The sequence below is a fragment of the Cucurbita moschata genome, unplaced genomic scaffold, assembly GCF_002738365.1.
Source record: "Cucurbita moschata cultivar Rifu unplaced genomic scaffold, Cmos_1.0 Cmo_Scf00001, whole genome shotgun sequence".
Classification (NCBI taxonomy): Eukaryota; Viridiplantae; Streptophyta; class Magnoliopsida; order Cucurbitales; family Cucurbitaceae; genus Cucurbita; species Cucurbita moschata.
In genome coordinates this window covers 4596959-4615723 of record NW_019268517.1, presented here as the reverse complement: position 1 = coordinate 4615723, position 18765 = coordinate 4596959, and the positions used below count along the sequence as shown (strand labels likewise).

The 18765-nt window shown below is 34.9% G+C and overlaps 1 protein-coding gene across 1 annotated transcript in view; it reads left to right on the top strand.

Moving 5' to 3' along the window:
- Window positions 1-1192: 1192 nt before the first annotated feature.
- Window positions 1193-18765, top strand: part of LOC111444726 (RRP12-like protein) — a 32612-nt gene continuing 15039 nt past the window's right edge. Inside the window, exons 1-12 of the mRNA XM_023082747.1 lie at window positions 1193-1867; window positions 2009-2546; window positions 4664-4912; window positions 6675-6763; window positions 9162-9372; window positions 9536-9717; window positions 9841-10011; window positions 11872-12056; window positions 13489-13582; window positions 13985-14041; window positions 15038-15172; window positions 18614-18688. Coding sequence (XP_022938515.1) covers window positions 1340-1867; window positions 2009-2546; window positions 4664-4912; window positions 6675-6763; window positions 9162-9372; window positions 9536-9717; window positions 9841-10011; window positions 11872-12056; window positions 13489-13582; window positions 13985-14041; window positions 15038-15172; window positions 18614-18688 — 2514 coding nt within the window. The 5' untranslated portion in view covers window positions 1193-1339. The remainder of the gene's footprint in view (window positions 1868-2008; window positions 2547-4663; window positions 4913-6674; window positions 6764-9161; window positions 9373-9535; window positions 9718-9840; window positions 10012-11871; window positions 12057-13488; window positions 13583-13984; window positions 14042-15037; window positions 15173-18613; window positions 18689-18765) is intronic.

Sequence of the window (18765 nt, the reverse complement as noted above, 5' to 3'; positions counted from 1 at the left end):
GTAAATGAGAAGTTCTTTTGAGAAATTTAAATTTTATTGAGTGGAATATAATGCTCGAAAGTAAATGAGATTTATGCCCTAAATCTCTTCATTATTTTTATACTAATAATTTTAATTATTTTACTTTTACTTTAATATTATGAGTGGTATGAAAAATTCAAAGTTGTTACAATAATCTTCAACAATGTGTAGTTGATATAAACAAAAAAAAAACTTTATAGTATATAGATAAGGTTGGGTGTATTATCCTCGTGACACTAAATTTTAATATTGAGTGAGTTATGAACGCATGCATGTGAGAGTAGGGGTGTACATGGTTCGTGTTGGGTTGGGTTGAGGGATTTTTTTGACCCAACTCAAAAGTTCGGGTTTTGATTGGTAACCCAACCCAACCCTCTATTTTTGGGTTGTCGTGTTCGGGTTGTTAAAATATATATATATATATATATATATATATATATATTTTTTTTTTTTGTTTAAAAGTTTTATTTATCAACAATTTATAATTATTCGGAACAATGGTATGATTAAGAAACGTTCATGAAACGATATGAGTAAGATGCGTTAATGATATGATTAGGATACGTTTGGGAAACGATATGACTAAGTTGTGCTCATGGAATGATATGTCAATGATGCGTATAAAAACGTCTCATTTATGAAATTGTATGTGTTTGCATTTAACCCCAACAGTGAGATCACTCGAGTATTTCTTAAAACACTCAAGCCACGTGCTACTCAAGCAAAGACAAGACATTCCTGTACGACTGACGATGACATTGCAACTCGAGACTATGACACATGCATGAGGTAAATGCATATATTTTTCTAGCCTCGAGTTAGAATAGGATGTGTCTTAATTTAAGTGTGTTTATTTCATTTAGTTTTTTATTATATCATTTTAAAGATGTTTTCGAAGCTGTAAGTTCATTATAGTGTTCTAAGGTTGAACTTATGTTTATGAAGAAGTTTAAATACTAATTTTTGCATAGAAATTGATTATGCTATGATGATGATAGCGACTCTAGTTAAGTAGAAATCTAGGGCCGTTATACTGACTTTAGAGCTCAACTCAACTCAAACTCGGGACCGAGATGTGAGAAAAAGAAAAAAAAAAACACAAATTTAAAATAGTAATTTGTCTTGCCTTACAAAAAAAAGGAAAAAAAAAAAAAAAAAACACGCGGCTAATGAAATTTGTTTATGCGCTGCACGGCTAAAACCCAAAACCCTTTCATCTTCTTCTTCTTCTTCTTCCAATTCGGCTTTTGAGTCGTACAGCTGCCTTCCTTAAACTCTGCAGCCCTGAAGTTAAACCCAGAAAGAAGCAATTAAAACCATGTCGGAAGGAACTCAACACCAGCAACAAGACCGGGACAAAGACGATGCTGAAGTTGTATCTCTCAGTGATGCTTCAGACATCTGCGCCCAACTCATGGAGCGCTATTCCAAGTCCTCCGCTCCACAGCACAGCCATCTCCTCGCTTCCGCCGTCGCCATGCGCTCCATTCTCGAGTCCGAGTCCCTCCCCCTCACCCCCGCTGGATACTTTGCCGCTGCTATTTCCGCCATTGATAATGCTTCGGTTTCTGATACCTTGGACCTTACTGCCTTATCTGCTTTGTTGTCCTTTTTAGCCATTACACTTCCCTTGGTGCCGCCTACGGGAATTTCTGCGCCTAATGCAAGCGAAGCGGTGGGTGTACTGGTGGTACTATTGGGAAAGAAGAGCTTGACTGTGTCCACCGTGAGGGCTGCAGTGAAGTGCTTGGGGATTTTGTTAGGATTTTGTAACTTGGAGGATTGGGGCTCTGTTCAGTTAGGCTTTGATACTTTGCTGAAGTTTTCGGTTGACCGGCGTCCCAAGGTATCCATTTGATTTGTATTTCATGGGTGGCTGTTCAGCTGTTTTTTAAAAGTTTAAAGTTTCCAGAGCCAAGCTTTGTGGGTATTTAATGTGGCTTAAGGGTGGATATCCTTGATTTGATATGCCGATTCTCGAATGCAGGTTCGACGTTGTGCCCAAGATTCGCTTATTACGTTTTTGAATTCTTTGAAGGATTCTGCTATCAAGAAAGAGGCTAGCAAATTGGTTTTTTCTTTTCTGGAAAGCTGCATGCCCTCGGCAATTAAATTAAGCACCAGCAGCCGTATTGATGGGCGTGAGGTAGATAATCAGTCAAACGATCAACATCTTGATGTCCTTCACATGCTGAATGTGATCACTCTAGCTATTCCATTACTATCTAAAAAAGTTCGTTTGAAAATGCTTAAAAAATTAATTAAACTTGTAAAGCCACGTTACTCGGTAGTTACAGGGCACAGTTTCAAAGCTATCGAACTTATTCTTAAATCTTCAAAAGCTGGAGTTTTCGCTTCGGAGGTTGAAAGCATTATTGTTTCAATTGGCTCATACCTTTCTTTGGGAGATGCGAACCCCTTGGACACCGTGCTTACTGCTGCCACGTTGTTGAAATGTGCCATGGATGCAGGAGGTTCTAGCATAGCGATCAGAAATCTTCCTGTAGTTTGTGGTTATATGACAGGTAAACCAAGACTTTCCCTAGTTCGTTGTGAACTTGAATCATACTTCTGTTGTAAACTTGTTTTTTTATTCCACATTGGTTTGATTGAGGTTTTTTTTGTTGCCACCTGCTACCTCTTTCAATGTAATTTGATATCAACTATAAAATGCTTGAAGTTTACTATTTAAAAAAAGAAATTTTTTTAAGCAGGTTGGTTTTCATCCTGGAAGAAAAAATTATTCCACGAATGTGGATTTGAAGGAAGATATGAGGACTTCATTATCTAGTAAAACACACACCAATGACTAACAAAATCATCCTTGGGAATTTGAAAAGCGAGCTTTGAGATCTTTTGTAGAAAGCAACAATTTCCAAATTCTTTAATCTCGATTTAAGTTTAGAATTGGGCTATTGATTTTCATGTTTGATTCCACCCACTCATGATTATTGATTATGAATACCACGATGAGGAGAATTGTGCATTTTTTTGTCTAAGAAGTCTGGCAATTGTTATTTGCAAAAATCATTTGAATGATCCTTATTGAGATGATTAAAATTTTTCTCCTAATACTTTCTTGAAAAATCAGTTAGCTTTCATTAATGATGGACGAAGCTATTTCGAATGCTGATGAATTTGTGGATGGTAGTAGTGGTGTACTAGGAAAAGGAAGGCTAAAGAATGGATTCTGAAAATTAATCAAGAAAAAAGTTAATTATAGGGTCAATTTACAATATTCTTGATAAGAAATACTTCGTAAGAGCTAGGAGAATTGGGTTGGGAGGTGTATTCTTACCCACCTTTTCTATCTTTCCTAATTGAAAAGCTGGAAGTAGATTTGATGATTGTGGAGGCAGGGGATCCTCTATATTGCTTTCTCCTTTCTGTTCACCCATGCTGTTGATGTTGTAAGTAGCATGTTGTTGATGCTGTGAGTAGGCTTGACTGTTCGCACAAAATTTTGAACTCTTGAAATGTTATATTGAAGTGGTTGCAATTTCTAATAAGAAATTTCCTTAAGTGGAAACTTTTGATTGAGTTTTATCTATGTATTTCTTGGATCAAAGAGTTTTAGGTCCTGTTTGATAATCATTTAGTTTTGATTTTTGAAAATTAAGCTTATAAACAATACTTTTACCTATAAGTTTCTTTGTTTTATTATCCAATTTTTCCCCATGTTTTAAAAAACCAAGCCAAGTTTTAAAAACTCAAAAAAGTAGTTTTTAAAACCTTGTTTTTGTTTTGGGGTATGACTAAGAATTAAAATGTTTACTTTTCATTTATTTATTTTTTTGAAAAACAATTTCATTGATGAATGAAATTTGCCAAAGTTATGTTTAATTCATAGTGATTACAAAAGGCCTTTCCAATTGATTAATAGAAAGACTTAGCCATAAGAAGCATAGGAAGCAAAAATTAGCATGGTAAATAATAAGATCAAAGAGCTTAGCATGAGATTATTCCTTATCTAGGAAGACCCTTTGATTTTGTTCTTTCCAAAGAATAATAAAAAGAGGCCTTGATGACATTTTTCCATAGCAAGGCTTTTACATCCGTGAAAGGGTGGTGTGACATAGTTTGATAGGTGGCATAAGGGTCATTTTGTGCGTTCTTTAGTAGGTTTTCAGAGAGATATGGGTCTATCATCTATTGGTACATGTGTTACATCCTCATTTTGCGTAAAGTCGGATGTTTGGGCTTGTATCGGTTTTGAAATGACTTTCCTTCTAGCATATACCTATGAGAACAATGGATCTGGCAACGGAGGTGGAGTGTGTGGTTTAGTTGGTAATTCTGCGCTAGTAGGGGTAGGCTCATAATCTATGGTAGTGGGGGTGGACTCATAATTAGAATCAATAGCAGCAGCCATGGTCTCATTAATTAGTTCTATGAGCATGTTTTTGGTGTGTCTAGAGGTTCAATAAGGATGATGTGCCATAATTTAGTTTGCTGATTCTATGTCTTTTCATTTATTTTAGAGCCACTTATTGAATTTTTGTTGGTTTCAATTTCAATGATGTGTTGGCTAAGAGTTATTTTGGTTATCAAATGAACTTTGTCTATTTCATGTGTGATGCATTACCACCTCCGGAGATGTCAAGACACATCTTTATGTATTGGAGTTTTAACTTAATTGCAGGCCTTTTGACTTCCGATGCAAGTAAGGCTTTACATGCTTCTGGTATATTGAAGGAGTTAATACAGGATCATGTGGATCAAGAATGCTTGATCGGTAAAGATCCTTGTCTAGAAGACTGCAACCTGGAGAGCATTGAAGTACAAGCCATAAAATCAACTTGTGGCGTTTTTGAGGATGTTCTGAATAGTTATGATGAAGATCTTGGGAAATATATTACTGATGTCATATCTGATCTGTTTCTCAAACTAGGTCTGTTTCCAGTATTTACATCTTATATTATAAATCTTAATTTTTGAACTGATTTCTTTTGTGACTTGGTTACTAAGTTGCTATTCAACAAAGGTAATTTATTGAAAAATTCAAAATTTATTTATTATTGTTGTTTCCACGCATAATTTGGGGCAATTATGGCTAATATGATTCAGTTATGATTATGTATATAATTAGAGAACATTTTGTTCTCTAATGCATCCATCAGTTGGATGAAATGAATTAGTTGAATTTTCCATCACTAAAGATATTGATAATGTATTTAGACATTGAAGTTTAAATTATTGCATTGCATTTGCAGTTACCTTCACATTCCAAAACTAACAGTTCTCTTTTGATTGAGTAGAGCATAAGTTTTGAAATTTATGTTATGATTGTTCCGTATTTGGATAGTGATTGCCTGCTGACGTGTTGGCGACACTTTCCTACATGGTTGGTGTTTACCTTCTTCATTAACATTTAGATTATAAAAAATATGAAAAAATAACCACGAATTTTGAAAAAAAAAGTTGATCTTTAACATTTCTCCCAGCTGCATCATGTTTTATTGCAGAATATCATATGAGTGACTCAAAAAATAAATAGATTTTATGTGTAGGTACAATCAGGATTGAAATAAAAAAAAAAGAAATTAAATTATGAACCACAAATATGTAAATAGAGCATGGGCAGAGTGTTTGGTGTTGGACACGTGTCCAATTAGAGTAAGAATGATTTAAATAGCTAAACTAGTCAATACCTTTTTGGAACTAGTGATAATTTAGTAACAATGCACTGTAAGCTTGGTAATGATTTCACCATTTGATTCTTGGGGACTAGGATATTAAAAGTTAATAGATTTAGGATTGTGGGGCAGAATTAAGATTTTAAGAGGTGCTGATTCTCAGTTGTAGGTAGGCTTTCCTTTTGGATAGAATTAGGGGTTTTATTTCTGATTGTTTTTGGGTTGCAGGTCCTGGAGCCGGATAATTTTGGGCATTTTATTGCCAATCAGTTTTATGTTTTAACATTATGGCTTTAAATGTTGCCGTCCATCAGTCTTGGTCTAAATGTTCTGGTAGAGGAAGTGCTTGAAGAAACTTTAGTATTTTTTTTTTTCATTCTTTGGTTCACGGATGCATCAACCCATGTTGGGAAGTCTTGATGAAGTGGGAGGAAGTTATCTTATTGATTGTGATTCGGTGCCTTTGCCCAAAACATTTTGGTGTGCTTGTTGAGGGCTTGGTGTATGAATTGTTGAGGGGAAGAACCTTGCTTTATTTATTGGCTTTGGAGGTACTCTTAGAGGGAAATAGATTGTGGCGTAAGTCTTTAGCAAGAAAATATTACATGATCACGGCAGCTAATCACAATAGAAAGAGAGAGAATATCCGGTCTGTGGGATGACAATTTTGTAACAGCAGAGTTAGCCCTCTGAGTATGGATCTCTGGGAAAGGAACGACATAGTCATTCTGGAAATTTTTTACCTCGTGCATGACAGTGCGTGCTTTCCTCCTTATGGGCACTGAGCTTTGTTCATGTTCTTGGAGAGATAATCAAAGTGTCTGATGCTGGCTGATGTGGGGTGGATGTAGGGCTACCATGTTTGAACCACTTATAATCAATTGTGTTATTTTCTCCTTGCTCTTACTTTCTTTATTTTTGTGGTGCTTCTATAGTTTATATTTTGTTTTGCTACAATTTTTAATATGTTTCGAAGTTACTGTTTGATCTACTAATTATTTTTCATTTTTATTGTAGGAACAACTTCTTTCACCTATATGAAGCATATTTTGCTCAAACTTGCTGATTTGATAAATAGTGCAGGGAATATATCTCATGTTGATAATGTAAGTGTAATCAACATTTGGCGTTAAAATCCTCATGTCCATTCTTAGTTAGCAAATTGTCTTTTACATATCATGTAACTGCCAATTAAAGCCAATTATAAATATCCTATAAATTTCTCAAAATTGCTGGCTTATATCTAATGTTGATCATGCAAGGGTTCATTAATTTTAATTTTTTAAGTGAAATTTTTAATTAAATTGATGAATAAAAGTACGAAAGAGGAAGGAAAGCCTCGAACTTAAAAAGAGTAAACAGGGCTTGAGGCGAGAGTATTTGAGTAGAATGCATCAATAAGAAACTTTTGAAGGCTGAGTATCTGAGGCATCTAGGCCGCAGCATCTTAGGGGTTATTTATGAGCTTCAAGATTGGGTGTCGAGCCCTTCAATCAGAAAAGGGAAACTGCAGGTGTGATCAAGCATTGTTAAAGATAAAGGTAAGTTCTTTAGTTTTATGTAATTCGGAATGGGGAATGGTTGCAGAATTTTCTTTTGGGTCGATAAATGGGTTGGCTCGAACACCCTGGCACAGTCTTTTTTGGGCTTGCACGCAATTTCAAATAATAAAGGTATTGCAATAGCTGATTATTGGATTGGGGTGCAGCAGACTTGGTATGGATAAGGAGATGTCGATGGAGAAATGAAAAGTTGGATCAACCTTATACAGCTTCTAAATTCCATAGTTCTGGGTAATGACAAAGATGGAGTGAAGTAGAAGTTGGACCCACCGTCTGGTACCTTTTCTAAAAAATATGCTGTCCTAAAGCTCTCCAAAGGGACTACGAGGCTTTGTCATCTTTAAAATGGATTTAGATTTTCGAAGTCCCATTAAAGATCAAAGCTTTCTTGTGGTCTACGGCCTACAGAAGCATAAATACTATTGAAAGGCAGGCTGCAAAACAACTCCCATTTCCCCCTTGTTTTTGTCTTTGCCTGGAAAGTGAAGAAACTCAGGTCCATATTTCCCCCTGCTGCCCTTATGCTCCAAGGAGCTGGTCGGTTATTTTCAAAGGGTTTAGTGTTCCTTTGTGTCTACCTAAAAGGATGGATGAGTGGCTAGTGGAAATGCTTGCTGGTTGGATGTTTGAAGGAAAAAACAAGATCTCATGTTGTTGTGCTACATATGCCCTTTTGTGGAACCTTTGGAGAGAAAGAAGCCTTAGGATTCTTGAAGATAAGCTCTCATCTTATGTTTCTGCATAGTGCTTCTTGGTGGTGCTCAAATCTCACAATTCTTTTGAAATTGTTGCCTAACCGTGATTATTAACAAGTGGAAGACTTTTCTTTTGTAGATCTTTGGGAGTGGGTTTCTCTACCTCGGTCCTAGGGTTCTTTTGGTTCTTTCGTGTGAAATATACTTCTCTCAGAAAAATGGTTTTTTCGTGTGAAATATAATTCTCAATCTTTGGGAGTGAGTTTCTCTACCTTGGTCCTAGGGTTCTTTTGGTTCTTTTGGTTCCAAATGTTTACTCTGAGAAGGATGAAAACTACGGCAAAAAAATGGTTCGAAAACAACCATGGTTGGATAGAAATAGGACTTTGAAAGACGGGACAAAGTGGTCAGTGATTTTTGGGCTATGCTACCTTCTGTTTGTTGCCTCTGCTGGAAGGAGTCAGAGACATTAGATCACATCTTTATCCACTATACTCAATTGCTGCTTGATTTCTTTGGGTCTCCCTTTTTGCTGCTTTTGTTTTTGTGATTTTCCTCCCTGATAAAGTGGATAAGTGGCTTTTGGAATCTTGACGGGGAAAGGACTTCAAGGGCAAACCTAGAATTTTGTGGGATTGTGCGAGTAGGCTAATTTGGAAGGAAAGAAATCAAAGTACCTTTGAGAAAAGATCTACACTTGTTGAATCTCTTATGGAGTATGTACGACATACTTCCTTGATGTGTGTTCCAAAATAAATAATATTTATATCTGTGTGTGTATATAACATTACTTTTTTGTAATAATAGCTTCCCCACGATTATAAATTATTGGAGGGCTTGGATGGTTTAGTGTTTATTTTGTGGGATTGATACTATATATATATCATTATTTTTGTAATAATAGCTTCCTCATGATTATATATAATTGGAGGGCTTCGATGTTTTAGTGTTTTTGGTAGTGGCTTTCTCATTCCTCACCCTAGGCTGTTTTCTACTCTTTTGTGTCTATAAGACAGCCCCTTGTTTCTTCATCAAAAGGAAAAAAAAAAAAAAAAGAGATCAGTGATTTTTTCTTTGGAAAGTAACGTATACTATTTTTCCCTTACGGTATTTTCTTTCCAAAGAGTTCTACAATCTCTTTTCCTTTTCTTATCTCCGTCAATTGGAGCAGTTTTAATCTTTTTTTTTTCATATGCCTCCTTGCCTTCAGTTTCTTATCTAATTAAATGCTGACTTTTACTTTGCAGCTTCAGAACTGTGTAGGATCTGCTGTAACTGCTATGGGACCTGAGAAGATACTTACTCTTATTCCTATATCCATTAATGCTGGTGACTTAACCGTGCAGAACATGTGGTTGATACCAATTCTACAAAGTCATGTTACTGGAGCATCACTTGGGTACTATCTGGAATATATTGTGCCCCTTGCAAAATCATTTCAGCATGAAAGTTGTAAAGGTGATTCTTTGGTTCATATCTGGTTGACCATGAATTTTGTGGTTCGTGGCCATTATTTTTTTCTTTTCTCATATTTTAAGCTTATACTTTAATATTCATCTTCAGATTTCTTAAAAAAATAGTCTTTGTTGTTGAATTCAATTCAATGACTCCCTTGTCACAGTTAAGAAGGCCGCGACAAGAAAAAATCTGCAGACATGTGCCCATAAATTATGGAGATTACTACCTGCATTTTGTCGCCATCCTAGTGATATGCACCAAAGTCTTGGAATGCTTACTGAACTTATTATTACACTTCTTAAAGAAGGCTCCTTTATGCATGAAGATATAGCTGTTGCCTTACAGGTCACACAATGATGCTGACTTTAAGGCTATTATACATTCGACTACTACTTTTTGTTTCATTTTATTTATTTATTTATTGATAAAGTTATTGTCGTCTTCTTTTAATTTGTTTCAATTGTGTAGATCCTTGTGAATAATAACACAGTTGCACCAAATTCCAATGAAGCATCTGCTTATTCAAAGAAAACGGCAAGCAAGAACAGGAAGGCGTTGGTATCATCTTCAGCTAAGTTGCTTCAGCCTCTAGCTGAGTTATTTGTTGGTTCTGTACCAACAATGCGCTCACATTTGAAGGTTTCCTTCTCGTACCTCAGTAATTACTACTTGAACATATTAAAGTATTAAATTATACCTCCTTTTACATTTGAGCATGAAAAAACTGCATTTTTTTTAGGTTGATACGTAAGATTATTGCAATCATTTTATTACTTTAGTTTTTAGAAATATCAGGGTGTTGGCATAGTCTAATAAGGAGATGTGGTTATAGTGACGCTCACAATGCTTTTATCTGGGGGTGTGAATTTTCATTTTTGCTAGTCCAAAACCCTTCTATCAAGTCCTCTTCTTGCGTCTATTCAAGATATGGATGATAATTTGCCACCAATAATAATAAGAGCAGACTGAAGGGATCATTTTGATGAAGATCCTTTGAAGTGTGAATTTTACCTTAAGTGTCACGCTCGAGTAAAGGAGGGTTACATGATTAAATCGAGACCACATCCAAATGAGAGTGATTTAAAGAATATGAGGTTATGAAAGACTTAAAAGAATTGAAAGTTTGCCCATACTAATAAGGTGCACTTTTTTTTTTTGGCGACTTAATCATAAGAACTCTAAAGTCAAGTACGTTTAGCTTGGAATAATCTTATGTTAGGTGATTTCCTGAAAGTTCTCCTACGAAGCATGGAGTGTGGACAAAATACATTGAAAGGACTCGTGTTGGTTTGAGGGGACAGTCTTCACTTTTTGAAGCAACATGTAGGTAGCGTGGGCTAGGGATGTAGGAAAATGTTGAGGCCATCAGGTACTGAATTTGGATTTTAAATCCGGATCCAAATCTTGAGCATGAGCCATTACATCACTGCTCATTATTCATTATTGATCCATTATTGATGTTAGAATAAGTAGTACTCAAGATGTATCCCTTGTTCCATCCTCTCCAAGTAAAATCAAGCGCTTTAGCTTCAAGGATCTTACTCAAAAGATCCCAAATGATGCTATCAAGACTGCCCCAATAGTTTTTTTATAATTTTTTTACAAGTAACGAATGTATATTTATAAAAAAGGTTCAATACAGAAAAGCGTATGAGGTATTCTCAAAGGCCACTGGATTACAAAAAGGAGCCATACTTTTCTAAAAAGAAAAATTAGTCTCTATATTAGCCTGGATTCTATAACTCTTGGAAATATATTTACATTGTATATTTTCTTACTTAAAAGTTATTATTATTTTACCAATTTCAATAAGATTAGCGGTAATTTAAGATTTATTTTAAAATACAAAGACTAAAATTGAACATTTGAAAGTTCAAATACTAAAATGGAATGAAACTCAAGATATTGGATTGATATTTTAAGAGAAGTTATCACAGACTAAATTCAAAATATGGGTTAATTTTGATTTTGAGTGAATTTATGAAAGACTTAAATAGGGAACACAAGATATCTATTCTTACAAGCCCCTACGATAGCTATAGTATAGACAGATGATGGTCATATACCTGAAAATTGGAATTTTAGTAGCTCAATAAGTGTATCTACTTTGCACAAACTTAAACTTCGATATTTATTATTTCAAGAAGCTAATGTATTTGAGGATGAAAATTTGTCGTATTATTATTAATTTTGTAACTTATTTGTTATATGAAAAACCCAATTATATTTATGTGGGCCGTTTATTTGGTCTTGGGGAGCATGAGGAGTTGCATTAGAACATCCTGTTGAGTTTTGATGCTTTTGGTCACAGATAATGAGCTTTTTGTTGTTTTCTTTGAGAACGTTTCCTTTTTTAGTGAACGCTTTTGCTTACGTTTAGCTTTGCTGTGGTGCAAATTGATATTATCGTTCCTCATGTGTTTGGATGTTCAGAAGGCCTTATATTTAGGCAATGGACAACATTTGTTAGTAAAAACAATTTATATTATGTGTTATTAGGATACAATTGGATGCCTGGCTTCCATCACGGACTCTAGGATGACCAAGAATGCTTTTGTGTCACTGCTTGAGAGGTTTCAGTTTCTGAATACCAAGGGTGAGTTTGAGGAGCCAAGAGCCAACGCTGATGAACTAGCTCAGAATGCTGAAGGAAATTCTGGGACAAGAGAGATTGATTGTCAAAGGTAAGTTCGTGGTTTTGTTCCGTGCAGGATGTTGTATGTTGAAATTAAATAAAATTTAAGATGTGTGTTGAGAATGTCAATTCATTTTTCCAATTCATCATTCTTTGAGGCTTTCAGGCCTCATGATAAATTCGAACAATAATGATACATAGGAGTTCATCTTTTTATTGCCATGTTAATTGCAATATAAACACATAAAGGTAGGTGTTTTAGCCCAAACAGTATTTTTAAGACGACAACTCTTTATGAAGAATAAGATTGAGAAAATAAGGGATTAACTATTATAGGAAAACAAACTCTAATTAGAAAGAGTATAAAATCATAAAAGCAAACTACACGAACACATTGTCAACACTTGAAACTTACAGCCTGTCACGACCAATAGGTTCTCATCACCATTTTCCCATCTTTAAGACTTGTATCCCTCTATATTTTCTTCTTTTGTCTTGTTAGGCTTTCGTCTTTTGAGAATGTTAAACAAAGGAGAACCAACAATTTTATAATTTAATTTTTCGTTTATTTACTCAATTTAATCAGTTGCATTTAAAAAAGAAGCATATACTTAGCAAGGATAGAGGCACAACCTAACTTAGCATGAAGCGCACTTAAGCACATACTTTTTGGGGCTTCTAAAACATTGATCCCAGAAATTTCTTTCATCTTCTTTCTTGGACTCTAGCCTTCTTTTCTAGTGCAGCAGTTTCTTTCTTCAACTATCAATTTTTTAGCTCGGTGACTTCTTTCTTGGTCATTCTTTATTCCTCGCTTCTTCTCCCTTCTTTGATTTTAGCCTTCAATTACTTTCTTGCTTGACCAACTGTTTTAGCCTTGCCTTTGATAGACACTTCAATCACTCTCAACCATTTTTCTTTCTTCAACAACATCTGCTTTTCTGTTGCAGAAGTCTTCGGTCATTATCTTTTTTTCGCTCCAATTCTAATTTCATCTTTGTTTGGACAGTGGACCCCTATTAACCTTCATTTTAAAAATTTTGTTTTTGTTCTGTCTTTAACTTTCGCTTTGAAAATCTTTGATTTTTGTTAGCGTCTCCCAGAAATGAAGACAGAAGTTTAATGTTTGCAGTCTCTTTTGTCTGGTGCGCAAGTTTGGCTTTTCTGTTATATTTTCTCTTCCGGTTTTTTAGGGTTTGATGTGACTAGAAATTTTCACAACACCAAACTTGTTTCCAATTTGTCTATCAGCTTCAATCTCTCTCTCTCTCGCTCTCTCTCTCAATTTGTTAAGTCTGATTTATAAGTTCTTTAAATTTATTCCCATTTGATATTTGATGTTTAATAGTTAGATATTTCCTATTGCTATGTTTTCAATACAAATTCTTACTATCCGTTGAAGTTTAGTCATTTATTCAATTGCATCTCATTGAGGTGGTGCTTTCATTCTTAATTTAAATATATATATTTTTTTTTTGTAGATGTGTAATGTTGGAGCTAGCTTCAGCTATCATTAGGGGAGCTGAGAAGGATTTAGTTGATCTAATCTATAAATTTGTTAAGTTTGCTTTTCAGGTATTTTTTTTTACTTGAAGCACCAATTTTTTGTTGTTTCTATAACTAGATTGATTGAGAATCTTTTAGCTGTTGAATTTTTACTAATCTTGAAAGTTTAGATGCTTCTATTAGCGTATATATTTTAAAAATGAGAAACATATCATTAAAGATTCTACAATGTATTAGCTGAGGGGAACATGGTCATATCCTCCTCCTTATCAAAGTCAGATATTTCAGATGGATTTTCCAATTGGCTGTAACAAAATGATTATAATAGCTTGCTCAAATCGCACCTGGCTATTTTTAAATGAGAAAGGAATGATAATTTAGAAAATAAGACTGTCTTGCACTATGTAACTTATTGTTGATTTCAAATATTTGACCTGTTTAGTTTGCTGATTCATAAATTTTGGTTTTTAGGCATCTTATGAGCTGGGCCATGTTGAAGCGTATCAAACTCTGAGCAGAATTCTGGAGGTTGTTAGGCTTACTGTTCTTACGGAGATTCAACTTAGGATAACTCAAGGGATCAATTCTTGCTTTGAAAATCAGTTTTTTTCAGTACATACATCTGCTATTGGTAGTTAAGAGCACTAACTAAATGATAGTTGAAATTAACAGTCCACTAACGACCTTTTAATCCAACCAGCACCTAGTAAAATTGACTGTCACTAACAACCTTTAAATCCAACCAGCACTCGAAAATCAACTTGATTTGTGAATTTCCCTTTCTCCACTTTTACGGATAAATTTCTTTTTCCTTTGAATTGGAAGATACTGCCTTTGATTCCAATCCATTCTTCAATTCTATATCCTGACTCTCTTTTTCTAATTCTTGACGACTTTGAAGCGGTTAACTTCAAGTTCTCTACCAAACTCAAGGAGGCAACTAAAAGATCATACAGACTCTCACTGTGATACTACTTAACTAATGATCTGTAGAAACCTATTTTTATAGTATGTGGAAATTTAAAGTTGAACTGTTCAACATGATGATGGGTAATGTGAATGGCAAGCTGATTGTTGTCTTTTGACTTTGACTAGTTAGATTGTTCAACCTCGTATTGGTTTAAGGAATTTATTTCAAGGTGTATATGGAAAATTTTGTAACCTGAATTTTACACCTGCTAAGCTGAGCAAGAAATGATTTTCTTTTAGTTTTGTTTTTAAACTACATCCTGCAAATTTTAAATTCTAGATTTTTGGCAGTAAGCATGCCCAGTAAATGAAAAATTTTAACAGATTACTGACAACTACATCCTTGTACACCAACCAGCCTCCTACTTAAGTATTAAGATTTCTAGTTACTCTGTTATAGCTGTTTCTGTAAACATACAGGTCTAGCTTTTCTTCATATATTCAGTATCAGTTGTCATTTTCCATGAATATTAGTTGATATCTCTGCACCTGTATTTTGGTCGTACACTCTGTGTTACACTATATTTAAAGTCAATCCTTCATGCAATGTTGCAGGAACATGCTTGGTTTGCTTCTTCTAGATTTTCTGAGCTGGTAGAAATGTTAATTGATCTGCAATCTCCTGCTGATACTTCATCTCAAAGAAGTCGGTTTGCTTGTTTTCACATTCTTCTGGTTCATTCATTAAAGGTAAAAAACTCCAAGTTCTTCCTTGAAAGATCATATGCCTTTTTTTTTTTTTTTTTTTTTAAATTATGTTTTTGGTATAGAAAATATAGTAGTGTAACAGAATAAGATAACTCAAAATATTCAAGGTGATAAGGACCTCGTATTTGTATGTGTAGAGAATATCATAATAAAACTTGTCCTAGAATAGAGGCAAAAGAAATTTGAGAATTGAAATCTTCAGGTCTTAGGCTAACAATAGGAAGATAGTGGGATATTTTTGTTGGAAATATAGAAAGCTTTTTAGGTTTGAAGTTAAAGTTGAGGTTGCTTACGCTAGAGTTTGAGTTTCTCACTTATATAGTTCTTGTCAATCTAAAAATATCGTCATTTTAAATTTTGGCATTTCTTTTGTTTGTTTGTCGTTTAGTTGCGGTTTATTCTAAATCTAGCTCTATTTTATTTTGGGGGATGTCTTGTCTAATTAATGTACACTTTGTAACGATCCAATTTTCGATACCTCGAATCAAGGTTGCTATGTACACTCAAGGGTAAAAAAGGCAGTTAATTTTTCTTTTGTAAAGCGGGAGACTCAAGAAATTTAAAATTTAAATATGCATTCAAAGTTGACATAATTTGAATAAAGTAGTTCAGAGGTAATATATGTGGAGTCCAATCAAAACGGTTTTACACAAGTTTCGAGAAGTAGCTTTAAAATAATAGTAAAAATGACAAGAAAGAAGAATACTTGATCTAAAATGCACCCATTTCAACTGCATGGCTCTGCACGCTCCCGCCATCAACAGTGGCCTACACTTCATTTGAAAAAAATAGAATAACATGGAATGAGTACAAAAATACACCGTAATCAACCTACTTGTAGGCTCTTGTTGGGTTTGATCCTATACACAAAACCTTAGGCTATGTGCTCATAACTGTTCTTAACGGTTACCCAAACTGTGGCTTAATGACTATACCAAACTTGGTAGGTCACTGTACAACTATCCTTAGCATACCTCCTTTAAGGAGTACTCAATCCCTCCCGGTTCACAACCTAGGGTTTTCTGTTTTCTTAGCTCTAGGTTTCACGTATGTCTAGGTCCTTCATCAGTCTTGTGTGAGCGCCCGAGTCACTGTGACCCATGAAAAAGGCCCTAAGGTAATACTTATCAGTATGAAGGAGCCCTTTTTGCTCTAAACGGTGATCGTACTCCATACCTATCTATCTACTAAGCTCTAATAAGTGGATTCTCCCTAATGGTGCTGGACAATATCTACCTGTTCCTATGATCAATAAACTACCTGTCACTATGCCCATTCCAGGCTAGAACAATAACTACCTGCTCATGTAACATCAACGGGTTAGAACAGTAAAATTACCTGTCATTATGGCCTTCTAGGCTGGGACAGTAAACTACCTACTCATGTACCCTCATCGGGTTAGAACAATAAAACTACCCATCTTCGGAACAGTCACTACCTGTTACTTTGCCTTTTTAGGCTAGAACAGTAAACTAACTGTCACTACGCCTTTCCAGGTTAGAACAGTAAAACTATCTGACATTGTCACTCGGGCTAAATTAGTAAAAAGACCATGACTCTCCCCACTAGGCATCATTGATATGAACTGTGGTAGTACACTATCTATAGCTACTGAATTCCTCTATGGGTGACAACTAAGCCTTGTTGGGTGACAACTAAGCCATGTGCAACAAGTATACCCTAACCTTTGTTGGTTAGTTCATGAATAGGGATCGCGCTCTATCTGTCCCTACAAGGTACTGGTCAACCCAAGGAGGCTATGAAACTTATGACTAGGTGCTAGGACCAAAATATGTGAAACAGTAACTCATCGTCTATGGAAACCATAATTAGCACTCACATAGCAATTAGTCCAACTCATAACTAGGCAATAACGGGCTATCCAAACCCTAAATTAATGCATAACCATGAATAAAGACATACAACATGCTCCTCATGCTTATTAAGATATAATAATCCAACCTCAACATACTAGAAGCATAAGTCCAATTATCTATTAGAGTTTACAAGATCATGCATGTAGAAGCTGTTTAATGGAAAATATAATTAAGTGGTAAACTATTGCATCATCTTAGCACAATTCTCATGAGTCTAGGTCAAACTAGGCTCCTAAACATAATACTCAATCATTGCCCTCAATCCTAATCGACTTTTACAAGTATTTCTTAGAAACTTTCTCCATATGGTTACTTACTTGATCGTAGACTTTCTGAGCTTGTTTCGGCTCTTCGACGATATTCCAAATTTCTCCAAAATTCCTCGATATGCCCTAAATTAAGTAAAAACAATAAAACTGATGAAAATGGCTTGCTTCAAATTCGTTAAAAGAGAAGGTTGAGAAACTAACTGCTGACTGTACAATCATCTTCTCCAACTTGCATGCGTGCCATTCTGCTTTCCTTTCCTTCTTCTTTTTTTTTTTTTTTGAAAAAAATCTTTTATTTATTTTCTTAAAATTCTGGGTGTTACACACGTTTTCTCTCACTGGTAATATATTTTGTTTATTATTAAATAAAGGATTTTAAACTGATGATTTTGTTTACCTGGACCTTTATCAAACTTCAAACTTCTTCGTGCTGTCTTCTTTATTATGAGTTTTGTAGTTATGATCTTACTCTCATGTGTTAACCAATTAGGAAGCCTTTTCGTAATCCCTTGGCTCTTTAGGGGATATCTTATCTCCCTTTTGTACATGATTTTTGAATGAAGATATTCTCAGTTTCTTATCCCTCCAAAAAAGGGTGATAAATAAGTTGGTCACTATTTGATATTTTGGACGTGTAGTTAGCCTATTTATGCTTCTGACTACCTGCATCATTTTCCTATCTCAAAAAATTACAGTACTATCCAAGTATGCTGCGCTATTCGATCTTCTCGAGCACCTGTTCCTATTTACTTCTAGAAGTAATATTTATAGTTGTTGGTGTTGATCTGCATATATACTCTATTTTAAAGTTTCCCATAAAAAAATCTTAATAATAATAAAACTTTTTTAAAATTAATTTTTGGTGTCTGGATCCCTGTATCTTGACTGATAGAAAAATCCGACTTTACAATATTTGGTATTCCGATTTTTAATTTTTTTTTATAATATCTAATTTATTAATTTAAATAGCTGACCACCACTGGTATGAACCCATGAGTTTACAACTTTTTGTTCATTACCCGAAACCCATGGTGGCAGGGTTCTATGGATTTGTTGGTAACTGAGATTTCTGAAACATGTTAAGTTCAACATCGTGAGTTAGCATGGGTTCTTGTCATATTTGAAGCCATAATATGTACTCTTGGAGGAAGAAGTAAATAGTCTATGGAGCACACGTATTTTTTGTACATTTTTTCATTACTGTATGAGAACGTGGGTTTCTTTTTCTCCAAGTTTTCCTGTGGCCTAGTCTTACTTACTATTGATGCTTTATGTAGGTTAACATTACCTCAGAGGAGGAGAGCAACAAGGCTTTTCTTATGCTCAACGAGATCATAGTTGCATTAAAAAGTGTAAGAGCTACTTTTGAAAAGGCTTCTATTTTCCTACAATCTTTTCAAGTCAAGAACTTGGGGGGGGGGGGGGGGTT